This window comes from Haliaeetus leucocephalus, unplaced genomic scaffold (assembly GCF_000737465.1).
Source record: "Haliaeetus leucocephalus isolate CR32 unplaced genomic scaffold, Haliaeetus_leucocephalus-4.0 Scaffold152, whole genome shotgun sequence".
Lineage (NCBI taxonomy): Eukaryota > Metazoa > Chordata > Aves > Accipitriformes > Accipitridae > Haliaeetus > Haliaeetus leucocephalus.
The window spans coordinates 2,049,124-2,074,334 of record NW_010972588.1 but is presented as its reverse complement, the minus strand read 5'-3'; the positions used below and the strand labels follow the sequence as shown (position 1 = coordinate 2,074,334).

The 25,211-nt window shown below is 36.5% G+C and overlaps 1 protein-coding gene across 1 annotated transcript in view; it reads right to left on the bottom strand.

The window, feature by feature from the left end:
* The window catches only part of MMP16 (matrix metallopeptidase 16 (membrane-inserted)), a 179,895-nt gene that overhangs the window by 25,890 nt on the left and 128,794 nt on the right, over positions 1 to 25,211 (bottom strand). The window contains exons 5-6 of the mRNA XM_010562009.1: positions 25,024 to 25,185; positions 21,907 to 22,124 (exon numbers count right to left, since the gene is read on the bottom strand). Coding sequence (XP_010560311.1) covers positions 21,907 to 22,124; positions 25,024 to 25,185 — 380 coding nt within the window. The remainder of the gene's footprint in view (positions 1 to 21,906; positions 22,125 to 25,023; positions 25,186 to 25,211) is intronic.

The window sequence follows — 25,211 nt, the reverse complement described above, 5'->3', positions numbered from 1 at the left end:
ATCATAAGGATGACCACACAGGGCCAGATCAGGGTTCATCTAGGCCTGTACGCTATCTCCAGTGAAGTCACTAGCAAAAAAACAGATAAGACTTCAGCCCTGAAGTGGTCAGGCAGTTGGACTAGATGATCACTGTAGATGATACCTTCCAACTGTTCTGTTCTATTCTATTCAATTTGATTCTATTCCATTCCATTCTATGATAATAAAAACAAAGGGAACCTGCAATGACAGCTCTCTGATACACTCTCCCAGTCACCCATCACTTGTGGTTCAGGGACCTCCTGAACCAAAGGTGATAATTTTGTGATTAATAGCACTTGATGGACTTTTACTCCTTTGGACTCCTTCCTAAACACATGCAAAATTAGAGCATCCACAGCTATCTGCAGCAATGTGTATGACAATTTAATAACCCACAATGTGAAATGCCATAAGCAATCAGAAAGTCACAGCTGCTCACTGGTGTTCAGCCTTCATTCACCTTATTTCTTTTTCTTTATCACCAAGAATAGTAGCACTTTGCAAGATCTAATCCAAGATCTTTGTCACTTTGTAATAAAACCACCTTGTCAACTAAATCCTTTTGCTTGTTTTCAGGAAACCTTCTATACTGTAACACATCTGACCAATATTAAGGATACAGGATCTGTGGCTTCAAATAAGATCTTCCTGTGCCATTGCCCTCAGTGTCTAAATATTCTATTCGGAAGCATAATTGTGAACATCACATACCACGCTCTGTCTTCTGCTGATGGAATCCCATACAGTCCTTATTTCCCTGCTCTGTTTTCAGTAGATTTACATGCCATTGCAATAATCATGAACAATAGGGTATTGCTCATTAGTAAGGACCCTACAGGTTTCCACAGAACTAAAATTTTGGAAATGTATAATCTTAGCATTTTTATGGTCTTATTTAAACAGACAGAAGCAGGCACATGATTTGCCAATAGATGTATTTTTAGAGATAGCCAGACCCACAAGAATCAGCAAATATCTGGAAATGTCTGAGAGCAGAACTGGAAGTTTGGATCATTTGTAAAATTGGGCAAGGTAGCTGTTGGCAGAGGTTGACAGAATAATTTGTTTATGTAAATTCAATTTTCCTGGCTGACTTTCCTATGAACATACTGGACTCAACAGTTTTAGACTGCCAGAGTTCAAACTCTGGGACTCAAGAAACTCTAGAATGTGGCTGTAAAGCATGCCAAGGATCTTTCTGAGGTATCAGATGGGATAGGCTCTGCTTGTAGAAAGAATGGATCATTTCAGCACATATAACTAAATGTACTTAATTTATCTTAAACAAAGTTATATTTACCAGCAATTTTATCATCTGCATTCTGATAAACAGGTACAATTACTGAAAACATGGTACACAGTTCAACTATTACTGAAATCTGAAAGAGTCATAGTCCAAGACAAAGTATATTCACTCTAAGAAAGTTCTTTCACACTTGAAGTAAAAAGCTTGAAACAGTTTCTCTGACAAAACACATCTCAGTGTATTTGGTTACACTGAATAAATACAATTTTGTCTCTTTTGAGAAATACTGTGTATTAAAAAACTGCTTTTCTTTCCCACTATATTGGTTAAGTATACTTTTAATTATTTTATTTCCCCAAAACACATTAAGTCCTGCAGACAGGTAGAACACATGATTTGTCATATGCACTCCAATTCCAAGCCTGACAAACACATACATTGAAAGTGTAGCTTTTAATGCCTTTCCTTGCTGGCTAGCAAACGCCTTTTTTTTAAGCATCTGTAGTTATCCAATAGCTCCAAATATATCGATCACTCCTGTGCAGCTGGGATCTTGCATAATAATGGATCATTAAATATTATGACTATAGACATACTAAGTAAATTAAGCTTGGACAATTATTCCCAGTTCAAAAAGCAGAACAGAAACAAACAAACAAAAAAATCACAAAATTTAATTGAAAAGTGACCATTATATACCTAAGAATCAGAAAATGGGCATTGAGTAAGGGGAGACTGTTTCAGAAACTATTATGGATAAAGAGTAATAGTAGAATGAAGAACCAGGAGCAGTCACTCAAACTGAGTGTTATGAAATTCATTTCATTTAGAAGATGGCACACTTCTGAGAAAAAAAAGCAATAAAGCTTTTTAGAGAAAACAAGCTGAACAGAGGTTATACATAAATCATTCTCAGTGTCAGTAAATGCTCTAGGTATTTTTTCCTGTGCATATGTAACTCAGTGATTAGATGAAAGGACTAAAATATAGTACATTGTGTATGACCACAGCAAACACCTTCCGCATAAAAGCACTTCATTATTAACAACTTGGACAATCTTCAATTGAAGAGTGTATTAGAGTCAAAAAATCTGGCTCATAATGCATAGTTTTCATACTTTATTGTTAGATACAGTCTCCTAATCTTAAAATAAACCGATTTCAGTTTTTTAGTGATGACTGTGTTAAACTGTTCTTCATGTTTGATTCTATGAACACTTCTAGCAAAGTTTCTAAACCAAAAGTTTGTAACTTTCCTTTTATTTATTTCTATTTGATGCTGATAAGCATTGCTGACATCTCATTTTTATTTTCAAATGAACATTTAAATCTGTACTCCTATGAATAATTAATTTCAATTTTGGTATTTATTCTCACCTTAAACTTCTTTCAGGCTCCTTAAGGGACACAGCTGATGGGTAGGAGAATTAAAAACCATCTCCAGATATTCCAGTTAATCCATAATACACAAACTAGGGGAGTTTTAGTGCAAAATTAATGGTGCTTTTTTCTCTCAGCACCTCATTTTCTCCTGTGTCTCTGGACCAACAACCATTGCCAACAATAAAACATTAATTTGCTATAAAATCTCTAGAGCTCTGCCCTTTATTTTATACCTAATGAACTCTATCCGCAGTTCTGTAATGACATGCAACAGTCTGACTCAGAGGTCCAAATGAGATCCACTAAAACCAGAAAGACTGCCCAATGTGGTAGACATTATAAAAAATCTACAAAGAGCTAGAAAGAAGAAAAAATTGGAAACCTTTCAAGTGGTAACTATTGTGACTACTTGGAGATGAATATTAAGCTGACTTTAGTAGAAATTAGGTTTTGTGCTGGTTTTACAAGGAATCTTAAAACCCACTCTAGGTACACAAGGCAGGAAAAGATTTAAGGCAGACAGTGGGATAGGTGAAAAACAAGGACAAATCACAACTGTAAATTACAATATTCTGACTATGAATATAAAAATTTGTGTGAAACCCCCAGTAATTTGTGAAACACCCTCACATTGTACAGCAAATATCTGTGTGAATTTCTCTTGGTCAGTACTGAGACTGTGACTTGATGTTAAAGTGTGTGTATATATATATATATAAAAATATATATATATATAAAGTGCTGTTAAGGGTATTCCACCACCAAAAGATGGAATGAGATGCATAACTGAAAAAATTAATACCTACAGCTGCTACAGAAGTTCTACTATGGCCAGATTCCACAGGATCACTGCTTGGCCTACTTAACTAAAAAAAACAAGGCAAATAAACATAATACTTTTACCCTAAATCAATGTTAATCAAATGCTGAATTCCAGTTAATACTGTAGCTTAATATTATTGACAAAACACATCAGGGTTTCACACTGGGTCATGTCTTCTCCCATAAGCTACCTCTGACCATGTGCAAAAGCAAGCCTTTGTCAATGGAAGATTAAACATACCCAGCAGCTATGCAAAGCAGAAGTGGCAGACTCAAACATTCAGACAAATGAATGTCCTTCTAATTTTTTCCCATCAGATTATTGAAAAAAAAAAGCCACTGGTAAATCATAGAATCATAGAATCATTTAGGTTGGAGAAGACCTTCAAGATCATTGAGTCCCACCATTAACCATGCCCACTAAACCATGTCCTGAAGTACCCCGTCCACTCGCTTTTTGAACACCTCCAGGGATGGTGACTCAACCACTTCCCTGGGCAGCCCATTCCAATGTCTGACAACCCTCTCAGTAAAAAAAAATTTCCTAATATCTAACCTAAATCTCCCTTGCCTCAACTTGAGGCAATTTCCTCTCATCCTATCTCCAGCCACCTGACAGAAGAGACCAACACCCACCTCACTACAACCCCCTTTCAGGTAGTTGTAGAGAGCGATAAGGTCTCCCCTCAGCCTCCTTTTCTCCAGACTAAACAGCCCCAGTTCCCTCAGCTGCTCCCCATAAGACTTGTGCTCCAGGCCCCTCACCAACTTGGTTGCCCTTCTCTGAACACGCTCCAGCAACTCAATGTCTTTAAATAATATAATAATATTTAAATAATATACTAATCTGTTCAGTAACTTTCAATTACTCTCTTACAGAAAAAGAGTTCCAGTTATGTACAGAGAAACTTACCAGAGGACAGAACCTGCAGAGACTATATTTCAAGACTGTGATCCAGGAGAGAATGAAGTTACCCTACTACACAGCTTTATGGGAGTATTAAGAAATGTCCTGAATTTGGGAAATGCATGGGATATTTGTTGTATATAAGTCAAAATAAATCAGAAAAACCCTTTAAAAAATCTTGATCTACTCTCAAAAGGCACTTTTCCACGTCTACTTCAACATTCGTGTGAATTTCACCAGAAGATCTCAATGATCGTAATACTGCGCCTGCAGCATGTGCGATTGAAGGCTTTGTTCCTACTCATTTAGGGGAATTCCACTATTTCTTTAATAACATCCATTTTCAACATTCCAAAGTAGGAATTTATAGCATTTAATTCAAAGGACACCACTGCATAGAACAGGAAAAAAAAGAATGAAAAGCTTTTAAGCAATTTTCTGTGAAACAATTTTCATGGAGCAGAAAAAAGAAGTTACAGTCCAGGGGAATTAAAAGAGGAAAAAATATTAGCACAATTCAGCTATGAGAATGAATGCTGAAATTATTTTTCTTTTCTTTCTTTATTTTTTTTTTCAATACCGAATTTGCAAGGAAACTTCTAGTTTAGCCCTACTTCAGTTCCTACTTAATTCCACAGCAGAAAACAATTGGCTCTAGTGAGACTGGATTCAGACATTAAATGGATGTTACCAATCTAGCTCATTTTAGGAAACAATTAACTAAATGAGCTATTCTATACACACACAGAATATTTTAGCTCAGCTTATTATTAAGCTGATTCATATTAAGAACAAACAATGATCATTTAAAACTACAAAGGACTGTTAACTGTTCATTAACAGATAAATGTATAATACATTGAAGATGACTTATTTGAACTTCTAGAAACAATTAATCTTTCCTAATGTGTCTGAGACAACAGCATGGCTGTAGTAGGGTAAAAATGTGGTCTGAGAACCACTGTGAGAAGTCAGAACATTCAACACCACTCATGAAAACCTCAGCACATCCTGTGTTGAGATCCTGAACCTCCTGGTCATCTCGTCACTGGAGATGAGACCAACTCACTGGATTCAAAACTAAAGGATGCAAAACCATCACCAAATGCTATTGCTAGTTCCGTCACTTCCTTACATTCCCAAACAAGGAATGTACTTCCTTGAAGCGATTTATTAACCACTGTTAATTACCATTTGTTATTGGCATCTAATCAGACACTAAAGCACTCCTCCAGACAAATTAAAGCCATTGTTTGTTATGATCTTATTCTTTTTCTTAACAACATGTGAAGCTAACCAACACCATGAGTAAAAGAACTAACTGCTGTGACTCAGAGTATGAGCAAGTAAAAAACTCCTAAACTTACCCTTTTGTTGCTTATGGGAAGTACAACACTGAGCCTGCTTTAAAGTGTCTGTCTTCAGCTAAGCCACTGACATGAAAAGTTCACTGGTGTAAATACATTTTCAAGTGGAAAAATTATCTATTTACTTTATCTAGGCAAACTTTGCTAAAGAGTAGTATTTTTTTTTTCTAGTATCTGTTTCTCTATGTAACTGACAAAGAAAAGTAATGTCAAGTAATTTATTCAAGGTCAAAAATGGCTCTGTTTATGTTAAAATCTACCCTCTTGGCTTCATGTTCTGAGTCCTAACTATTGACCTGAATAGCTGCTTTTGTTCATTTGAGATATGAGCAAAACTCTTTTCCATTGCTCATGCTGAAATCTATAGTTATGCTTTAAAAAAAAAAAAAAAAAGCTACAGTAATACAGAAATTAAGATTCAAAGATTAGGGAAAACATGAAAAATAACATTTCTTTTTCCAAAGGAGTCAAAGGGCTATGCACTCCATATACACTCTGACTCGCTTCACAAGAGAAACTTCTTTTTTCCCCCCTCATTTATAAACTGCTGTATAGATCTGCTTCATGGACACTATATAGAAGAAAATTGTAACGTGCACTCTTGCTCATCCAAAGTCTGATTGTGGTTTATGCACCACCAGGACAACAGGATGTAACAAGAGGAACTATGACTGAAGCTGGAGCAAAAATACCTCCTTTACATTCAGCATCAAATTCTAAAGTATGGTCGATTAGCCAAAACACTGGTAACCATTCTGTGGCCATCTGCACAGGCCAAGGGCACTCATCCTACCTGACCCTCAAGGCAGAATGGTGGGCACTTGTCTGAAAGCAAAGGCTGCAGCTCAAGGCTGAGGGGTCTGCACCATCTACCCCAGCAGTGGCTGATGCCTCCATCCAGATGGAGCTGCTGGAGGGAGAGGCTGCAGTGCAGACCTCAGACTGCAGGAAGGGCCCAGACCTGTCTCCTGGGGCACGGACAGGCAGCAGACCTGCCTGCAAAAGGTGTGCCCAGGTGGAGGATCTCCTGCAGTGGGTAGCTGAGCTGCAGGGGGCAGTGAGAAGGCTGTGTAGCATCAGGGAGGCTGAGAAGAGGTTAGATAGCTGGTTCCAAGTGCAGTCTGCAGTGGACCTACAGCCCATGGCCAAACAGCCAAAATCTTTCACATCAGAACTTGTCCAGTGTATCTATTTGGATTACAAGTCTGGCAGCTACAGACCTTGCACTATGGTGCAGCTGGAGGTGATATTGCACAGTGCTACTGCTTTTCTGATGTGTCCCAGAACATATTAATGGTAACAACTCAGGTATAAGAGTCATGTCATCAATGCTTTATCTTTGCCAACTGATCATTCAATTAAAAAAAAAAAAAAAAAGAAAAAAATAACTATCTCCCTTTGGGTGGGTTTCTGTATTCCTAACTGAATTCAGCATTTCAATTCATTCTGATTTTGTCCAAATAACTAAAATGACTGAGACTCTATAAAATGTTCCCATCGCTGCATGATGATGATCCAATATGAAGAAACAAACAGCCAGCCATAAAAGAGGCACAATAAAGACCTCTAAAGACATCAAATCTAGGCTTGCAGCCAGGAATCTTGAATGCTCATATTCCTTCTAACGTTCTGTAGGTAACAGCACATGCACATGAAGTACTGCACAAAAGCCTTCATCCACAAGACGAACATTAAGCCTTTACGGAGCAGTTGACTGTTTATTTCCCCAGTAGTGATTGCACTTTGAGCCTACAAAACTATCTGTAAATTTTCTTGAATGCATTTCTGTTTTCTGCTCACATAAAAGTCAATGAGTTGCATGAGTTCATGGAGCAATGGTGCATTCTGCACCACGGAAAGATATGAAAATTGGACATTTTTTTATTATAAAAAAATTACTTATTTTCTTGACTGAAACTGAAAAACTTTCTCCTGGGATTGAGAAAAAAGTGTTATATTTAGTGTTATAAAAAGTGTTATATTTAAACTGCAAATATTTTAACAATGATGACTCAAATGGAAACGTATGATATGTTTTCATTAATACATACTCCTGTCTATGTAATATAATTCAAACAAGATATTCTTGATAGATACATCTTTGAAACCAGGCAGGTATATAGTAGGGGCTAAACAATGAAAAGAGGTGGAAAGGTTTAATAAGTAGATGCATAACAATATGAGGTGAAGATGTCTGTTTTGCCGTAGCTCTCCTTGTCTCTTTCCAAATAATAGTGTAAAACTGAGTTGGAATGAAATTTGGCTTTCTGAGAGGCCTGCATTTATACAGGCTGTGTCAACACATGATCATGATTCTTGGAAATATCATGGGATGTATGACGAACATAATGTTCAAATGAGTTAAATCTCCTTTTCCATTTACCAACACGTACTTCTTGGTACTTCTCTTACGCTAACACATTCCCCTCTTGTGCTCTGTAGGAAACTAAATAAGCAATACTTTTCTATGACAGTTTTCTAGCTTAAATCTGACAGACATGTGAGCCTCTATTCTATTTGAAAGCTCAGTAATACTAATTTTACAACTCCCTTCATTCTCCAAGTCATCACTGATATTATATGTCATACTCTCCACTTTTCTTCTACTTTTTACAGCCTCTTTTACTGTTTTATTAAAAAAAAACCCCCAATATCAAGAACCTTGGACTACCTTTTCCCCTTTAATAATATTGTCAAGAGGATCTGAAAACATGTGCAATTCCCTAGAAATAGACAGGATATCAGCATAAAAGTATTTTCAGGATTCTTTTCCCCGATGCACAGTATTTCCTAGCACTATGCTATATTGCCTTACCAACAATAGCACAGACTTTAGGACAGAAATCTTCCTGGAGAAGACCAAGTGTACCACCTAGGAGCCTATAGAAAAATTCAGGTTTTTTTTCCACAGTTTTGTAGTTTATTTTTGCTATCCATCTTGGGCCATGAGAACAGAATAAGGAACATTTGCATTTGTGTGCCTACATGCCTTTCTGTAACTTACCCCCCCAACCCCCTCCAGTTATACTCTGTTTCTCATCAGTCTGAAATTGTTGACTCCACATTTGTAAGGAATAGACATATAAATATGTGAAAATGGTCCAGGACAGACTTATCTTTGTCCAAGCAAAACAGACCAAACATTCTAATGAAATCAGAATAATTGTGTTTTCTCTACTTGTCTGCCTGTATCACTTTATCACTTGTAATATGATGCTTCACCATCTGCCTGAGGGGGGGAGCAGACCATTTTAACAGCTACTACAAATATATCTGAGTCATCAGGCCCTCTGTAATGACTTGGGCACTACCCGAAAATCAAAAAGGCCAAAGGAGAGCAAACTCAACTCCCTTTCTTTATTTTACCCCCAAAACATAGCAATTAAATCAGCATGGAATGGAGGCTATGGGCCTAGGTAACCAAAATTTACTGACAATCCAAGAGAAGGTATGACCTGCTTCATCAAAATTTCTAGACACAGGCAGGGAAAACACTGAAAGCAGTCAAACGGAGAAATTATGATTAAGACAGAGCCATAGATACTTGTTTCTAGCTTCTTTAACCCAGCTAGATACCACTGGCAAAAGAAGAAGACTGGAAAACTCCAAATAGAGCAGAGAAAAATTCACTCAGTAGAAAAAATAACGTTCACCTACATGAATAAGCCTGTAGCTTGTGAACTATGGCATGTCTAGGAGATTATTTAGCATAATTTCCAGCTACAGGAAGCTTCTAATTCTCTTTTCACTGTGGAAATAAAATGAGAGTCATTATCATTCACTCTTGTTGGCCAAAAGCTTGTGAAGATGAGGGAGTAACAAACTATATGCACCAAGATTAGCCAAAACCAACTATCAAAAATCTATTCTTGATATTGTACAAACACAGAAATTAGTACTCCAAATATTTTTTCCTAGATGTAATACAGTTTTCATTTCCTTTAAGCAGTGATCTTTTTACTCTAGAATGAATTGTGATATATTTATGTTAATATTTATGACATCACTATATCACCTGTCTTTTCATATTTCTGTCGAACCCATAAATTCATACACATCTGTGTTTCTCTCCACATGCACATGTATGCCCCTGCCCATGGCAGGGGGATTGGGCTGGATGATCTTTGAAGGTCCCTTCCAACCCAAACCATTCTGTGATTCTACGATTCTATGACTAATAACAGGAATGCATTCACAAGAAAGTAAGAGGAAAAAACATTTAGAGAATAAATGAAAATTGGGCAAAATGTTCCTAACAGAACAGTAACATTACAAGTTGTAAAGAAAGATGGATGTCGGTGGGTAAGGACATAGCATGAGCTGATGGAAACCACAATGTACGTGTCATGCACACATGCACAAGTACAATGCATGAAAACAGCTGTGTCAGTAATTCTCACGTTGACATTTGTTACCTCTCTGAAGACCTAAAATAATCATGTCCCTCCCCTCAAGCTTCATAATCACTGAAGCAAAATTTCATGGTTTTGCAATACAGATGCAATTTGATGTGATCCTAAGCGCAGATGCAGTATGTGCTTATCCTACCATTTATGTTATCTCCCCGCCTTCCCCACGCAGCACATTGCATGGATTCTCTGAGGAGACCAAAAGAAGGTGCAGTGCCCTGATGGGTCATGTCAGAACCACAGGTGAAAGCAAGAAACAGTGAATAATTTAAGTATTTCCTCCTAGCTGCAGTAGTTTAGGACAGTCCATGCATAAACAAGAGACTGAAGCTTCTATAACCAGGCTCGGGCTCTCAAGAACATATCCCACTCCTTTTACACACTCTGTGGAGGCAAAATGGAAGACGACCTACCCTACTCTTTTCAGGGCGATAACACCTCTGTCCACATATGCATACCTCCAACGAGTAGATGTGAAAAGATGTATATCAGCCTTCAAAACTGTATGGGTTGATATACCTAGATGTAAGATTTATGAAATCACAATGTAGAAAACATGTAGTTATTCAAGTCAGAGCTGTGGTTTCTTTGCAAAAGGAACCAGACACTTGCAAACAATGTAAGAATGCATTTAATTTTATACATGCGAACCTTTCTAAATGCAAAAAACTATATATTTCTGTTAAGCTTCCTTTTTTGTTCCTGTATTATCCTCAGTGGTCACGGAAGTCAGCTAATGCAATACTCTGAAGGCCAAAATGTCCCAATCTTTTGCCTCAAAATCTAGCTATTGTAATTATGCAATTGAGGAGACAAGTATTCTGAGATAGATTGGAACTAATGAACTAGCTAACTAAACACTTAGGTAATGGTCTAACAAGAGGCTGTTTGTAAATCATCAAATGGTTTACAAAAGTCCACACAAGTCACTTGTAAAGAGCAAGAGGTACAGACCAGGGCATAACCAAATTCAGATTTTAAAAACATATGAGTTGAATATACATTGCTGATAACTCAATCTTTCCTGGTGTTTAGGGTATGAATTAAGCAATAAGCTCTGATAAACTGATGACATATGAAAATAGAGGAAGACATGACGTAAGAAACTCTGTAAGTGAGTGTATGGGGTTATTTTGGATTCAAGCCACTGCAAGCTAAGATGCTAATATATGCTGTTTGGTGCTTGTAATCTAAGAAATTGTGTTGACAACAAAAATAAAATCTGGGTACCAAATCTAGCTTTGAGCAGCATGGGGCAAGGCTAAGTGAATCTTCTTCCCCACGCAAATGGCAGGATTAGAAAAAGACTGTAGAAGTTCCCACTGTAATCAGTGGGTGAACAGCAATATTCTTGGAATGACTCAGCTTTGAAGTTGACAGCAATGGCCAAAAAGAAAAACAGGCCATTAAGAGTGGCATATCCAGCAAAGAAAGAGCAGCCAACAGTGACATCTGTCATAACAATGCAAATATGAAAATGGTAGATATTCGATTGTCTTTGCTCACTGTCTCTGTCACTCAGACACAGGGATTAGATTATGAAGAAAGTGAAGGAATTTCTAACAGTGAATATGCAATATTGTGAATTACATCTGATTACAAATAAGCTGGGAATGTACAATTTGAAGCAGTAAATGACTGTGGGTTTTACAAAGGGCTGGCCAGACATCACTCCAAAACATCAGCAAAGGCTCCATCGTGCTAAGATTGAGGAGAAATGCTGGTGAACTGTTAGGGAGAATGGGAAAAGGTTGAACTTTGTCATTATCAAGTAAAACCTTTGACCTAATACAGTCTATTCTCCTCAGTGAAAATATTCTCACTGGACAGATATGTCAAATCATCAATTAAAATGATCCCTGTCTCATTTTGATTTATAGACTGGACAAGTAGTATAACCAAATTTGATTTAGTATAGGAAAACAGCTTTTGATTTCATATGCATGGTATTACAAAGTAATCTGCCGTTTCTTGTGTTATTTTACCTAATACGTACTACTCAAAATAGATAGTTTCCCTGTCATGTCAAAAGTACTTAATTCCAAGTGAAATCTTGAATCTCTTACAGTCAATGGAATTTTTTCCCATTACTTTCAACTGGGACAAGTCTTCCCTCAGTAGGCAAGGAAGGCAACGCTTAAAAAAATAGAAAATCAAGCTACAGCTTATAAAAAAGAAGAAAATACAGGATTTAAAAAAATATCTATTATAACTTGTTGATATTTTTCAATAGATTTTCAGTAGCGTGGATAGTATTTAATTGATTTGTTGAAAAAATAACATGGATGTTGTTCTAAGTTATTTAAGACCTCAACTGTTTAGTAGTCCAGTGTTTTGCATCGGAAATGACTAATTCAGGGGAACAAATGAGATTACTTTCTTTTCATTTAAATGCCTGCTAAACTTCTGCATTGTGGAGCCTCAACCCCTTGAAAGGGGGGAAAAAAGGAAACAATGAAATTAAAAATACACAAATACTTCTGGAATATAAAGCTTTAGCTGTAAATCAAGATTAAGCAAATATTTCCAAGACTGATCAATACAACTGGTTGAAAAATCTTACATTACAAGCCATTTCAATTGTTTCCCAAAATGTTTACCTAAATTAGTTGAAAGGCCACAATTTTGTATAACAAGAAATTTTAATTAAGCCTTGTGCTTGAAGCGTTTCTGCAATTACTCCCTTTGGTTCCATTAGGATGTAGCCCCAATTAAAATGTATTGTTAATATTACAAGATAACACTTGCTGGTGGTACAAAATTGAAGATACGTCTCTATGTAATTTTAGATTATCCCTTGCTGTGAGTTTTTGCAATTATTTTTTGTCAATAATTCTTTTTTCTATTCTCTTGCCAATGAAATATTTTTAATCAGTTCACTCAAACACTGAGTCTATGAAAAGAGGCAAGTACTACAGAATTAAATACCTTTTGTACCCTAGTATTCAGTTAAAGCTTTTTGTTAGTAATTTTTGTTGTAGTAAAATAAGAAGTGAAAAATTAATAGGGTCACAGGATTCTCTGACTGTAACAAGCAAATATTGTAACTTTGAGGGAAAAAAACCAACCAGGATTTGATCTCTCAACTTTAATTCACGTTTTTAGTCCTAATCAAGTGATTATGCCCACTGAGGGCTTATGTCCATATATTTTCCCCGTTGAGATTCTCTGTCTAGGCTTGAGTTACTCATAAGAATTAAATCTGCCAGATCAAAGTCTTTCACATGCATTTGTTTGTCTGTATTTGTAATGTCTTCACTTATTTATGAGTCCAATGCAGAACTACAACTGTTCTGTATTTCTTGCATTTGATAGTATGTAAAACTTGTTCTGATCAAAAGGACAATGAAGTTAATGGTCAGCTAGATTTCAGAACAACCTCTTGACATATGGGAAGAAAAAAGGAATGGTTATATTCGATAAGAAAAATAGCAATTCTAAATACACAAGTAACACCATGTAAGCATGCTGTCATTTGTTGGAGGATCCTGTGGATTTTTTTTTTTTTTTTGGATAAAGAAGAAGTCATAATTCTATTTTTTATTCAGTACTGTTACAAGTACTTTCCTAAGAATATATAAAAATTTGACCCAATGTGTCCTTTCGTATAAAGAGAGTAACAGACCTCTTCAGTTTTCACCAATTCCACTCTTAAAAAAACCCCACTTCTAAAGAATGACTAATTCTTGGAATTTGGGCCTATGATTTACAAATACTTAGTCTCACATTTTTCAGTATTTATTAGGTTAAAACTAAGTCAGAAATAAGAATTTGTTAAGATTCACATTTAACTGTCCAAATCTTTACAAATATTGTCCCAAATCCTACCACCTCATTTGTATATAGGTTCACACAAGTACTTGAGTATTTCTGTTAAACTTAGTCCATCCACCCCATTGTGAAAACTCTTGAAGACTCTTTAGTACCTCATTTTAATCTGTGAGGACTCTCTGGGGTAGGGAGTGCACCTTGTAGGTTTGAATGGCTCATTATAAGTACCATAAGATGGTGGGAGTCTCACAGAGACAGGACTGGGTCAGTCTTTGAATAAAGTGTTTTAGCCCAGAGCCTAACCTTAGAAGGGAGGGTGATTTCCCCTGAAAGCTGAGACAGGGGAAGGAGGCAGCAGAGGATCTGCCTCACACAGCTGGAATGGGTGGACGTTCCCTCCCCTGCAGTCCCCTTGTTAGTGCTTTGTGAGCAGCAGCCACACACCCCAATCTTGTCTGCCTGGTGTCTTCTTCCGAGCTCAATACAGAAGTCACAAAACAGTCTCCTGACCAAATCTCACCAGCTATTGCCTGTGAGGGCCATATCCCAAAAGAGATGATGGATCAAATGCTACTGGGAAATGAGTAGGCAAAACAGTCAAATTTCAGTGGATCCACAGAATCACAGAATGGCTGAGGTTGGAAGGGACCTCTGGAGGTTTCAGGGGAGTATGAAGAAATACTTGAACCCTCCTTTGGAGGAAAGAGGGGAAAACAGGTAATACAGAAACATTTTGGAAGGCTACGCCTTTTTAGTGCTCATATTTCAATTGCTACACAAAATCACAGAAGGGTTGAGGTTGGAAAGCACCTCTGGAGATCCAGTCCCCTCCTTTGCTCAAAGCAGAGCCAGCTACAGCCAGTTGACCAGGTCTATGTCCAGTCAGCTCCTGAGTATCTCCAAAGATGGAGACTCCACAACCTCTCTGGACAACCTGTTCCAGTGTTTAATCTGTAAGGGTTTAAAAAGAAAAAGTTTTTTCTTATGTTTAAATTGAATTTAAACAAGGTATTCTGCCTTGTTTTTCTCTCAGGGAAAGGAAAATTCAGAAGGATATTAGTCTGTAAGGTCAAGTTGATGTCTTGGCACAGCTGTTAAGACTACCTCTTCTCCCTGGACTGTATTGCAATGCACGTCATCCAAATTTGCAGTACGGAGGTAGTCAAGCAACAGGTACCCTCATGTTATGCAAAAAAAAAGGTATGAGGAGAAATAATAATATGTATTTTTGCATGTGAGGGTTTATTTGGGTCAAGATGGTGTGAGCAATTACATCTTAACAAGATGGTAACTCCACTTGCATTAGATGAAATGCTTGTGTGGTACATTCTCAAGGGGTCCACAGTCAAAAACGCCAGTGTCTAAGGAACAGCTGCCCTTCAGAAAAATCTGAACCACATGTATATTGGAACTGTTTGGCCTCAGAGGACAGACTGTATCTAATTAAAAGCAAAGCACATATGATGGACATGAGAGGTGCTCAGTACCATCTGCTCTGCTACTGATCAAATCCTTTTACACCACAATGTTTGCCAATGAAAACACAGCCTTTTGGAAAAAAATAGTACTCTTTCTTCTGACAAATCTAAAGCCCTGCTGAAGGTACTGTGTCACACATCCTAACGTTATACTTTTTAATGGGCTAGTACATGAATAATAGGAATTTTACTAGCCGGATAGTACAGACTGTTAATCGGTTCAAATTGCTTACAAGTTTCAATAACTTGTATATCCACTACACTGATGCTTTTGTAAATAAACCCCTAATAATATAGTTATGATTTTTCAGAACTTTCTATACATAATATTTATATGCGTACAAATATACCTGTAGATTAATAGGTGCTAGGTGCTAGATAATAAGTAAAGCTATGACTGAGTTGCCATCTTTCTAATGGACATAAAACTATATTATAAAGCCCAAGACAATTTTTTAAAAGGTGAGAGGGTGGAAGGATTTTTAACTGAACTATTCTGGTACAATTATTACCCAGGTGATTAGATTCTTGTCTAAATACTTCTGCAGCTGCATGGAATATACTACCTACTTTCCATACAGTGATGAACAGACTGTGCTTTCCATTTTAAATCTGTGAAATGTGTTAGCTAAAACCCTTCCCTACCTTAGAAGCACACTGTATGTCCCTGCTTTTTTCCTTCTTGACATCCTACAATTTGTTTTTGTGCCACAAAACATCCAGCCTGTACATTTCCAATGGGCTTGGTGTACTGTGATACATTGAAGTCCCCACTGAGCTTTTGCTGCTTTTCTTCTTCTTTTCACATATAACTTGAATTACCTGAATTAAAGCAGCAATCCTCCCTGATGAGTTAAAAAATGGCAAATTCCACCAGATTATTCTTCCTAACTTAATGATATAAAAAGTAGGGGGAAAGAAGTCTGCTGTCTGCAGACTTAGCTACTTCTGACCTCCTGTTCGCAGTCTTTTACAGTTGAGATGTTAAGTGTTTTTTCCCTCTCAGATCCCGAAGTGTCTACTTCCACAGCATCCTCTGCTGAACTTTCCCAGGCTGCAACTGACAGCCCAGACATCCACAGCATCACGCGACAAAAACCAGCTACACAAACAGACCAGGAGAGCTTTGAAAAAAATGTGTGCTTCCAAATACGGTGGAGTCAAGTCTCATACTGCAGCTGTTTCTTTGTCTCTACTTTTTATTATTAGTATTTTCCCTCTGTCTCACAGACTTTTTATTAGACCTACCAGTTATGATTAAATAGCCAATGCTAAACTGCTTTAAAAATTCCTCATGTGTTTAGCACATATCAAGAAACAACGTGTTTTTTTCCTTTTGTGTTTAACAGCATGCTCTATATAAATACACAATTCTGAAAGGGGTATTAAATGGCATCTATACACTTATGTATGAAAGCAACTGCAGTATAAACTAATGCCAAGGGGTAATGACAGCCTAATTGGCTTGGCTTGTTCAGCACGTCATAAATGTTTTTACAATGGTTCTTAGCAGATGAAGAGTCAGAAAACAAGTTTCTGCAAGTTGTGGAGAAATTACTATAAAATAGTAAAACACAGCCTGTTAAGGCCTTCCTAAAATTGGTTCCATATTCTACCATCTGTAATGTTAAAATTTCAGAAGACATTTCTCTGAGCTGTAAATGCTATTTGTCTGATGGACAAGCTTCTTTCTCTTTACATTACATTTCAACAAACACCCTTGTATATGACAGTGGTTAAAAATGCTGTTCTTCAAGGAGTGAGTTAAGTTTTCCAACATGAATACTAAACCTGTTATAGATTATATAGGATCCATTCATTTGTTTCTTAAGGGTTTAGCATTAAACAAAGAAAGGACCCGTGCAACCTCTATGAGATGTTCTTCTCTGAAGCAAAAACCTGTGCCATATAAACAAAGAGCAGTGACCTGTCCCTCCAACTTGCTGATTATGCAGAACAAGTTCCACACATTTAGTGCTTACTTTTCTAGATGTAACCTGTTCAAAAAACTATAGAGTTTGTTAAAATCTGTGAAACTGAAAAGGACATAAAGAAAAAGGATATTAACAGTAGTAACAGAGATTGTGGAAGCAGAGCTAGAGGTAGTTTTGTTGCCAAGGAACAATCAGCACATAATGTCAAACACAAGCTATACATGCCTCAAAAATAAGAGAACAAGCAGTGTTACTTGATCTGCATCTTTTGAGACATCACACATTCTGTGCAACCATTGGCTCCCTTGAATATTTTTTTAACCGTGTAAAAGATTCAGAAGGTGTTAACACAAGTACCTTTATTGATAGGACATCCTAGATTATCTTCAGAACTGTTTTGCTACAGAAGACTGGAAAAGCAGTATAAATTGCACAGAACACTGGAAGAAAGTGGAAATATATGCTGTAAACTTCTTCACTAATGGTTCTTTTCTGGTGCCCTTAGACAATGGGGTTCCTTTTCATGATGTAGTAGCCCTGGAGGTACTCTCAGGAGACTTTAAGGAGAAGATGATATTGTTAGATACCACATATTGCTGTATACAATGGCTGAAAGATTTTTCCATTAAAGGCAGACAATGTCATACCACTCTGCACAACTTTCCCAGAAAAGGAAGACCAATTTCTTTTTTCTCCATTTTCAGCCATTTTTTGTGTCCCAGGGGAGTTCTAACTAAACAGAGGGAGAAAATAGATGGAGAAAAGATTGGAAATGAGAGTGACAGCTAAATACTAATTGTATTTAGCATAAATACAGAAGCTAACTGGAATCTCAAGATAAAAACTTGGCACTCATGAATTTTGTCATAGAAATTCTTCTGTCCTGATGGTTGCTTATACCAGTTCAAGCATGTACTAAATAATAGCAGTAATTAAAAAACTGGATTAAATTAAGACAAACTTCATACATTTTAAAATATCAGTTGATGACAACTGAACCCAATAGTTACAATACATTGATTTTAACTGATGTTTTTCTTCTATAGTATACTGTGTCCCCAAGCCTTATAGCTAGCAGGGGCATTTTAGGGGCATCTAATTTAAAGAATTCAGGAAGAAGTCCTTTTGGGACAATACATTTATATCTCAGTAATCCATGCATATTTGATGAAAAATAATTTTGTTTTCCTTAAAATCCAATCATTTCTACTAAAGCAATTGATTCTAATTTTATTTGGTCATCTTTGGGGAATCTTTTACTAGTTGATTGCTTTACTTTTGTGTTTACTGTTCATGTTAGATCAAGAACAGTTCCTCTATTTCATTTTTATAACCCTACAATTTTTATCAAGTGTTGCTAGGATTGTTACTTTGTCAAAGTGATGGCAAAACAATAAAAGGGGATGGATAAGTGTAAATTCCATTTTCCCTTTAAGTTTACAGTTATTTATTTTACTCTGGATATATCCATTTGAGAATGCCAGATAGGCTTAAAACCACAGACAAAGCTCATCAATTTGACTGCATAGAAATTGTTTCTAATATTCTGATACTCTTAAGTGTACCTAATAGCTCAACAGCCAAGAGAAAACAATCTTCTTGAAATTAATATTGTTTGTCATCTTCTACAAAAATCCACAGTGTATCTCAAACTGTTCTTTCGTTCTTCAGCTTTATGTTTAAATTAGAATTTAATTATTGAAAAGGGCTCACATTCTTCAACGCTGTGGCTAAGTTCCCAAGCAATTTCAAAGATTATTTAAACAAATTGAACTCCTGAGTTTGATACGGGCCCATGAGATAAAAAAGTGGCTATTTTCAATTTGAAATTGGTACATAACATACATGCCATTCAGAAGGCAGTAAAAGATGCCACTACACAATCATTACAGACCTGTGGATAAAGACAAAGAAAGAAAAGGATATCATTTGATTAGCCTCCAACTTTATTAATTTAACTCATCTGGGAACTATCCAGCAATAATTCTTCCAATGAAGGTCATAATTCTTCTTTAATTGTTTCCACCTGGTACAGTGCTGCCATCAATCCCCTCTTCTTCTCCACCTCTCCGTACTTGGCTCTCAGCCCATCACTCATGCCTTCCCAGTCTATCCTTGTACTAGCATTAAGGGGCAAGGGCAAAGAGGTTTGGTTTTTTTGTTGTGTTAGACCACAGAATCTCCAGCTTCGCTTCCTCCATTGCTGGATGCTTTCCCTGTATTCAGTTCCCATTCCTGTTTATACCTCCTGAGAACTAATTCCTGTCCTGCTCCTGCTACAGCCTGACATGCCGAGCTTTTCCTTATAACCTGCCCCCCCCCGAGATTCTGCAAAGTAAGTTGAAAATTACTAACAACCTCTGACTTTTCTAATTCCTTCTCCCCTTTTCTCCTCCTTTCATACTCCTCCTCATACACCAAAAAGCCTCCCCCCCCAAAAAATCTCAAACACGTAATGAAACTCCTTTAGCAGACAAAAATCTTCATTAGCACATTAATGTACAAACCAGAAAGTTAAGGCCTACTAACTCAGGCATTCAAAGACACTCAGACTACAAAGTCAAGATTTGTATACTTAAGTAAACTCAATTGCTTAGCATGCTAACCCAAGTCATGCCTTGCCATGTTCCCAGGTACCCTGAGGAGAAAAGGGAAACTGTGGGATCCTTAAAGAAATTTATCTGCACAAAGGTCATCTCTCTTCCCTTCCCAACACATTGTTTTTATGACTGCAGCAACTTCATTTTGGAGAGTCAGACTCTAAACATGAAATATGTAAACACTCTGTTACTGGACATTTTTCTCTGACAAAGTTTTACTGTGTTTCCTCATTAGGGTGTAGATCATGAATGGAGTTTTCATTTTGGAACAAAAACACAGTTTGCACACTAGTAAGCATACAATCTCTATAGTAAATATGTAGTGTTAAGGCAGTAAGCAGTAAACATTTTTGGAGAAAACTTAATTTGTATTTCCAATCAGAATAGGTAAGAGAGATTAGTAATGGTGGTGAATCTATTTATCCAGGAACACAGACCTGGCTAGACAGGAAATTTTGTATTAGTGGGATAGCATTTCACTATTTATTGATTTATGTCTAAAATAAATGAGAATATGATCTATTGCTCTTGAGGTGGATGACATGAGATTGAAGTAGGTATTTTAATATCCTGTTTAATGTCAAGTTAGAAAATTAGATTATTCCTTAACCTTTGAGTTTTAGTCATAAAAAGACTGATGGTTCAGGACCTCCCAGTGTTTGAAGATATACCATCTATTCAAATAGAAAGGGCTGACAGCTCCAGGGCTGGCAAAATCCTTAGCTGTTTATGGGAAAAATATTTCCTGCCCATTGGGTTGTGAAGGTAGCTCAATAATTTTGAATGAATTCATGTAAAGCTATTTGTACATATTTTTTCAGGTACGCTAAAGAAAGTGAAAGCCTAGTTAGCATTGTTAATAAGATTTACCTGGAGTGATAGATTACATAAAAAGAAAACATATAAGGTAGAAATGGGTCTTATCAGAAAGTACAACAAAAGCCATTGAACTGGGAACTTCATGTTTTGGGACAATTTCATTGTACTTTCCTTGTACTTACACTATTGCTGAAGGGAAAAGTGTTATCTGTTCATGTGAAAGGCCCTTCTTCTCTACCTATAATGTTGAAGTTAAAAAGAATCCTATCATATATTTACAAAAGAAAGATCCCACGCTTCCTGTTGTTTAAGCAAATTTGACATACCAGTAGTTCAAAATGATAGATTATCCTGTTGCTTGTTTCTGGAACATTTGCACAGCACTTCCCGTCAGCAAACTGGTTTAAGATTTAAGAGACTGAATAATAATGATTCTGTAATTATTCTTCAACATTCAATGTCTTCTGGAAACCATACTGCAGATCATCCTCTTAAGATAGCTTTGATGTCCACGAGTCTTAGCAAAGTCCTTCTATCAAGAGATTGCCTTTCAGTTCAGTTTGTTTATTTCAATTTGTTGTATATACCACATTTTCAGCTCAGAGAAAGAAGATGAATGGAAATAAACAATGACACATTTACAATAAGATTTCTGTGGCAAAGACCTTTACTTAGATGTTGTGGTTTCAATGCAACCACAACACAATGACAAACTTCCTTTGTAAATGACAGATCTAATTGTAAAGTTAAAATTATAGCTTCACGGAAAAAAAAAAAGCAAGCATTGAAGACACAATATCTACTGTATGTCTGGATGTGGCTGTATTCCCAACAAAATCACTCCTATTATTCATGAGTTGATTTACACTTTTTATCTCTCCATAACATGCAGCATTTATTTACCCTTACATTTTGAAGCATTACAGTTTTTGCTGATACGGGTGTTTTCCCAAAATAGAACATTACAGCAGTCCTCTGCTAGACATTTAAGCCACGTGTATGTTTATTTTTTAATTTCATTCTTGAACTTTCTAACTGTGAGCAGGCTGGGAAAGTGGAGTCATGATGAATGAGTGTTTGCTTAAAAAAAAAAAAAGGAGAAATGTAGACATTTGATGTAACATTGAAAAATTCACAGCCTCCTACCTTGAAAACAAACATTTCCCGGCGAAGAATAGCCAGAGTGTTGAAGTTCCCATCACAGATGTTAGGCTTGGCTCCAGGATAGGAAGGTTTGTCACCAGTGGGTGGCCGGGGAGGTTTAGGTTGCCTGTCATTCTTCCGCGGGTCTGCTGGAGGGATTGAACGATGTGGGGGCACTGTTGGCAGAGGTCTTGTTGGTGGTGGGATCCTGTCAGGTGGACCTTTAAAAATATAGCAGCAGGATGTAATTTACATGCCCACCAGTGGCACTCAAAGAAGAAAAACACAACAAAAACCTGCTGTACGCAGTGCAAATCCTACAGTGGAAGGGGAATGGAAAAAGTGACCTAACACACCTTTCCTGTGCTATTAAAGGGTATAATGAATGACTACCATAAAACCAAAGCACGAATGAAGAAAATAATTACTTTTCACTATCCAGAATCTTCCTTCCTTATTTGAACAACGTTCCAATAAAACCTGTAAAGGATGCATAGTCCATTATCATTTCAGATGAGAAGTAATTCATAGCACATACTTCGCTAACTGAGTAAGAACTGTTAAACCAGAATCATTGTCTATTGTACAAAATAAAGGAAAACAAAAAACCTGTTCCTAATAACATCATCAGCAGTCAATGGATTTTCAACCCATATTTTTAACTTCCACTCATCAATTCACATATGTGTATATGTATTTCCTACTGACCCAATTTGTAGGCCAAGTAATGTCATGTGCACTAGTGAAAGGACATTCCCAGCTTTCCCCAAAGCCTCTTGCTACGTACAGGAGCTCTTGAAACTGGACTTCAAATCCTAGGCATCCATATAAACAAAAAACATAATTCACATGTTTTCTGCAATATTCTGAAATTAATTACTTTTTATTTTGCAGTGACTCTTACAAACCTAGATACCTGGTAATTAAAGGAATTATTCTGAGGATAAATGGATTAAAAAGAAGCAAAGTGAAAAACTAAAACTCCGTGCAGCGGTTTTTAAACATTTTTCTTCTTTCAAATACATTTTCTGTCATAATATACAAAGTTTGATGACAGGTGAAGTAACTATCCCACTCATTATTTCTCTACCTGAAAGTCAAAAGGCCATCCTAGACAGATGCTGTTCATAACTTTAATGGCATACTGAATGACTTGCAACGGGTGTACTGAAAATGCCTTTCCCTTTCTACACATATTACTACGTTTACTTACATTTTGCATGTACAAAAAGATAAGTTTCAGTTGGATGAGTAAGATTTCTGGAAACAAGATGAACACTTTACTTTTGCTGATTCTATTTAGGCCTCTTTCCAAACCATTTAAATACATAATCAAATTTGACTTTAAAAAATAAGTATCAGTTGCATGACCAGCTTCAGAAAGACTTTTGAATAGTGAGACAACTCTAAACTGCATAAGTGGCATTTGAATTTCTGATACTTTTTAAAGAACAAGATGGACTATGTAAGGAAACATTAGACTCACCAAATGGTTCTCATACAATTTAATAAAGCATTTATTTCATTCACAATTTTAAGGCTTGTGACATTTATCATTTACAGTTAATAATGGTGTTTCAAGGAATACTGCAGACCAAAGTAATTATTTTAATAGGTGTGACATTTTTATTAAGGCATATGATTCCAGATCACCTCTTGATTTTAAAGGGAGCAAAGGAATCAGTTTGCAGTAGCTCATGTTGGAAAGTTTTTAACCCCAAACCAAAGTTTTCATATGCCATTTGGTGGTGATGTCAGATATTACTTCCCAGAGGTAACACACTTCTCTTAATGTACAGCTGTTAGAGCTTAGCAGTTAGTTTTCAGCAAAGTATTCTTGTCTAGCCCTTAAGTCTAGACTACCAACTTATGAGGTCATGAGAAACAACCTTCCTTCCAGCTAACCACACAGGAAAAAAACCCAAACAAAACTTGATCAGCCAATCATTTTGAAATTGCTATTTAAGCTTTACGAAAATATGTATCAGTGCTTGTTAATATAATATTTTAAAAAGCTGGTTAATATAAACCACCACGGAGGCTACAGAGTTCTAGTTAGCAGTACAGTAATTCCACATGATCATAGCTGTCCTTTCTAGGAGTAAAGATAAACAAGAAATGGCCTTGATAATATTTAATATAAACCCGACAAACTTTTAAACTGAAAATAATTGTGAGTACAAAGTTGAATCTAGTACAGAATTAATTAGGGAATATTAAGCAAGGCAATTCTAAATGAGGTATACTGGATACATAGCATTAACATACAGATACCACAGATTTTTTACTGTAGGAGAGAAAAATAAAAAATATTTTTAAAAAAAAAAAAGACTATTTAAAAAATACCAACAGAATCAAAGTCTTTAAAGCCAAAACCAAAACCATGTCTTTGGAAATGTAAGGAACAGTAATACGGGAGTCAGTGTTACATTCAGTCCATAATCAGAATAACATTATTGTTTTGGCTTCCTTTTTTTTTAAAAATTTTCAATTACCTTGCCTTGTCAAATTGAATTCAGTACATGCATAATTTATTTACTTTACATGTGTCTTTTATATCGGGCCACAAAAAACCTAAACAAACATAGTTTAAAGAAGTGGGCCTTTTTTCCCCTAGGTAGCTCAAAGTCTTGGGCTGGTAATACCATTCTTTTGAGATCAATTTGCTATATTTATCTCAAGAAAGGGTATTTCTGGGACCACATATTTTGTACACCCAGGGAACTGTTTAGTATTGTAACTAATAAACTGGGAAGCAATCAATTCAACCAGTTACACGCACTTGGACTACTATGGAAGTAAGCTTGTTATGGTTAAAGGCCTGCTTTTGTTAATATTTTCATAGTTTGGGATCCTTTTGCAGGTATTTTATTTATGGCTTTTTAAAACATTTAAAATTACTATTCCAGCTGAGTGCAAATTTGAATGCAAGTTGTGAACAGTGAGAAACAAAGTAAAAGAGCTTCATCACAATCTTCAGCCTACTCACAAGAAGGCCCCTGGCACAACAACTGGCAGAGTCTACATTAGAAAACTCTTTCTGAGAGGTTGTAGGGACAGGAGGATCTCAAATGTATTTTAAAGCAAAAACTTACGTTGCTTAATTAGAGCATGACATACCGTATATCTTTTGGATGCCCTGTAAGTCATCATTAGGTAGTTTGAAGTTGTCAGTTTCCATATACTGGTAAAATGGAGCCATGATTGCAGTGGGATCATTAGAGTGCTCCAAGCCCAGGGCATGTCCCAGTTCATGCACTGCAACTAGAAACAGATCATTTCCTATGAAGAGAAGAAAGGGGAAAAAG